Source organism: Coturnix japonica, unplaced genomic scaffold (assembly GCF_001577835.2).
Source record: "Coturnix japonica isolate 7356 unplaced genomic scaffold, Coturnix japonica 2.1 chrUnrandom657, whole genome shotgun sequence".
Taxonomy (NCBI): domain Eukaryota; kingdom Metazoa; phylum Chordata; class Aves; order Galliformes; family Phasianidae; genus Coturnix; species Coturnix japonica.
In genome coordinates this window covers 3,427-6,965 of record NW_015440023.1, presented here as the reverse complement: position 1 = coordinate 6,965, position 3,539 = coordinate 3,427, and the positions used below count along the sequence as shown (strand labels likewise).

Below are 3,539 nucleotides of genomic sequence, written 5' to 3'. Positions count from 1 at the left end.
GGTTCCCATTGGGAGGAACATTGAGGTCCCTATGGGATGGGATCCTTATGGGATGGGACATTGGGGTCCCTATGGGATGGGACATTGGGGTCCCTATGGGTTGGGGTCCGTATGGGATGGGACATAGGGTCCCTTTTGGATGGGACATTGGGGTCCCTATGGGTTGGGGTCCCTATGGGGTGGGACATTTGGGGTCCCCATTGGGTGGGATATTGGGGTCCCTATGGGATGGGACGTTGGGGTCCCCATAGGATGGGACATTGGGGTCCCTATGGGTTGGGGTCCCTATGGGGTGGGACATTTGGGGTCCCTATGGGATGGGACATTGGGGTCTGTATGGGTTGTGGTCCCTATGGGGTGGGACATTGGGGTCTGTATGGGTTGTGGTCCCTATGGGGTGGGACATTGGGGTCCCTATGGGTTGGGGTCCCTATGGGTTGGGGTCCCTATGGGGTGGGACATTTGGGGTCCCCATTGGGTGGGGCATTGGGATCCCTATGTGTTGTGGTTCCTATAGGATGGGACATTTGGGGTCCCTATGGGATGGGACATTGGGATCCATTTGGAGTGGGACATTGGGGTCCCTATGGGATGGGACATTGGGGTCCCCATAGGATGGGACATTGGGGTCCCTATGGGTTGTGGTCCCTATGGGATGGGACATTGGGGTCTACATGGAGTTGGACATTTGGGGTCCCCATTGGGTGGAACATTGGGGTCCCTATGGGATGGGACATTGAGGTTCCCATTGGGAGGGACATTGGGATCCCTATGGGATGGGATCCCTATGGGATGGGACATTTGGGGTCCCTATGGGGTAGGACAAATGGGGTCCTCATGGTGTGGTGTCCGTATGGGGTGGGCCATTGGGATCCCCATTGGGTGGGACATTGGGGTCCCTATGGGGTGGGATCCCTATGGGGTGGGACATTGGGGTCCCTATGCGGTGGGATCCCTATGGGGTGGGACATTGGGGTCCCTATAGGATGGGACATTTGTGGTCCCTATGGGTTGGGGTCCCTATGGGATAGGACATTGGGGTCCCTATGGGTTGGGGTCCCTATAGGATGGGACATTTGGGGTCCCTATGGGTTTTGTGTCCCTATAGGATGGGACATTTGGGGTCCCTATGGGATGGGACATTGGGGTCCCTATGGGTTGGGGTCCCTATGGGATGGGACATTGGGGTCCCTATGGGCTGTGATCCCTATGGGATGGGACGTTGAGGTCCCTATAGGATGGGACATTTGGGGTCCCTATGGGTTGGGTCCCTATGGGTTGGGTCCCTATGGGTTGGGTCCCTATGGGGTGGGACATTTGGGGTCCCTATGGGTTGGGGTCCCTATGGGGTGGGTCCCTATGGGTTTTGGTCCCTATAGGATGGCTCATTATGTTCCATCCCCTTTGTCCCCCCCAGGCTGCTGGAGGCCGACTCCAAGTCCATGCGCTCCATGAACGGCTCCCGGCGGAACAGCGGCTCCTCGCTGGTCTCCAGCTCGTCGGCGTCGTCCAACCTCAGTCACCTGGAGGAGGACACGTGGATCCTGTGGGGCCGCATCGTCAACGAGTGGGACGAGTGGAGGAAGAAGAAGGAGAAGCTGCTCAAGGTGGGAAACGTCCCTTGGGTTTCATCACTTCGTTCTGTTATGGGCTCCTACACATCCCCATAGGGCTCCTCCATCCCTTTCCTAACCCAATTTGTCTTGTTTAAACCCCATTATTCACCCTCTTGTTCTAATGGGCTCCTCCACATCCACATGGGGCTCCTCCATCCCTTTCCTAACCCATTTTGTCTTGTTTTAACCCCATTATTCCTCATATTCTGACCATACTCCTCTTATGGGCTCCACATGGGGCTCCTCCATCCCTTTCCTAACCCATTTTATCTCCTTTTAACCCCATTATTCCCCCCATTCCAACCCTTCTCCTCTTATGGGCTTCATATGGAGCTCCTCCATCCCTTTCCTAACCCATTTTGTCTCGTTTTTATCCCATTATTCCTCACATTCCACCCCTCCTCCTCATATCAGCTCCTCTCCATCCCCATAGGGCTCCTCCATCCCTTTCCTAACCCATTTTGTCATGTTTTTACCCCATTATTCACCCTCTTGTTCTAATGGGCTCCTCCACATCCACATGGGGCTCCTCCATCCCTTTCCTACCCCATTTTATCTCCTTTTTACCCCATTATTCACCCTATAGTTCTAATGGGCTCTTCCCCATCAACATGAGGCTCCTCCATCCCTTTCCTAACCCATTTTTTCATGTTTTTACCCCATTATTCCTCACATTCTGACCCTACTCCTCTTATGGGCTCCACATGGGGCTTCTCCATCCCTTTCCTAACCCATTTTATCTCCATTTTACCCCATTATTCACCCTCTTGTTCTAATGGGCTCCTCCGCATCCACATAGGGCTCCTCCATCCCTTTCCTAACCCATTTTGTCATGTTTTTACCCCATTATTCCTCACATCCCAACCCTTCCCCTCTTATGGGCTCCACATGGGGCTCCTCCATCCCTTTCCTAACCCATTTTGTCTTGTCTTAACCCCATTATTCCTCACATCCCAACCCTCCTCCTCTTATGGGCTCCCCCCCATCCCCATAGGGCTCCTCCGTCCCTTTCCTACCCCATTTTATCTTCTTTTTACCCCATTATTCACCCTATAGTTCTTATGGGCTCCTCCCCACCCACATGGGTCTCCTCCATCCCTTTCCTAACCCATTTCGTATAGTTTTAACCCCATTATTCCTCACATCCCAACCCTTCTCTTCTTATCGTCCCTTCTCCATCCATATGGAGCTCCTCCATCCCTTTCCTAACCCATTTTGTCATGTTTTTACCCCATTATTCACCCTATAGTTCTTATGGGCTCCTTCCCACCCACATGGGTCTCCTCCATCCCTTTCCTACCCCCATTTCATCCCCTTTTTCCCCCATTATTCCTTTAGGAACTCATCCGGAAAGGGATCCCCCATCACTTCCGTGCCATCGTCTGGCAGCTGCTGTGCAGTGCCACCGACATGCCAGTGAAGAACCAATACTCGGAGCTGCTGAAGATGTCGTCCCCATGCGAGAAGCTGATCCGGAGGGACATCGCTCGTACCTACCCCGAGCATGAGTTCTTTAAGGGCCAGGACAGCCTGGGCCAGGAGGTGCTATTTAATGTCATGAAGGTAATATCTCCCCCCATTTTGGGCTTGGATGGGTTATATTCAAGGTTTCTTCCATTGCTAAGCAATGATGGAGGCCCAGCTGATCCTTCTGCTTATCTCGTATATCTGATGTGGTTTTCATCCTTCTTTTCAGGCCTATTCATTGGTGGACAGGGAGGTTGGATACTGCCAAGGCAGCGCCTTCATCGTTGGGCTGCTCCTCATGCAGGTTTGAAGCAGCAAAATAGGATTGGGTTTGTTTGGTTGGGGCTTGAAAATCCCCCAGGCCCAAAATGGAGATGGTCCCAGTGCATCCCATCCATCCCATCCCATCCCATCCATCCCATCCCATCCCATCCCATCCCATCCCATCCCATCCCA

At 53.2% G+C, this 3,539-nt stretch overlaps 1 protein-coding gene across 1 annotated transcript in view; it reads left to right on the top strand.

The window, feature by feature from the left end:
• The window catches only part of LOC107307537 (EVI5-like protein), a 9,213-nt gene that overhangs the window by 2,635 nt on the left and 3,039 nt on the right, over nt 1-3,539 (top strand). Inside the window, exons 3-5 of the mRNA XM_015851048.2 lie at nt 1,418-1,607; nt 2,955-3,179; nt 3,313-3,387. Coding sequence (XP_015706534.1) covers nt 1,418-1,607; nt 2,955-3,179; nt 3,313-3,387 — 490 coding nt within the window. The remainder of the gene's footprint in view (nt 1-1,417; nt 1,608-2,954; nt 3,180-3,312; nt 3,388-3,539) is intronic.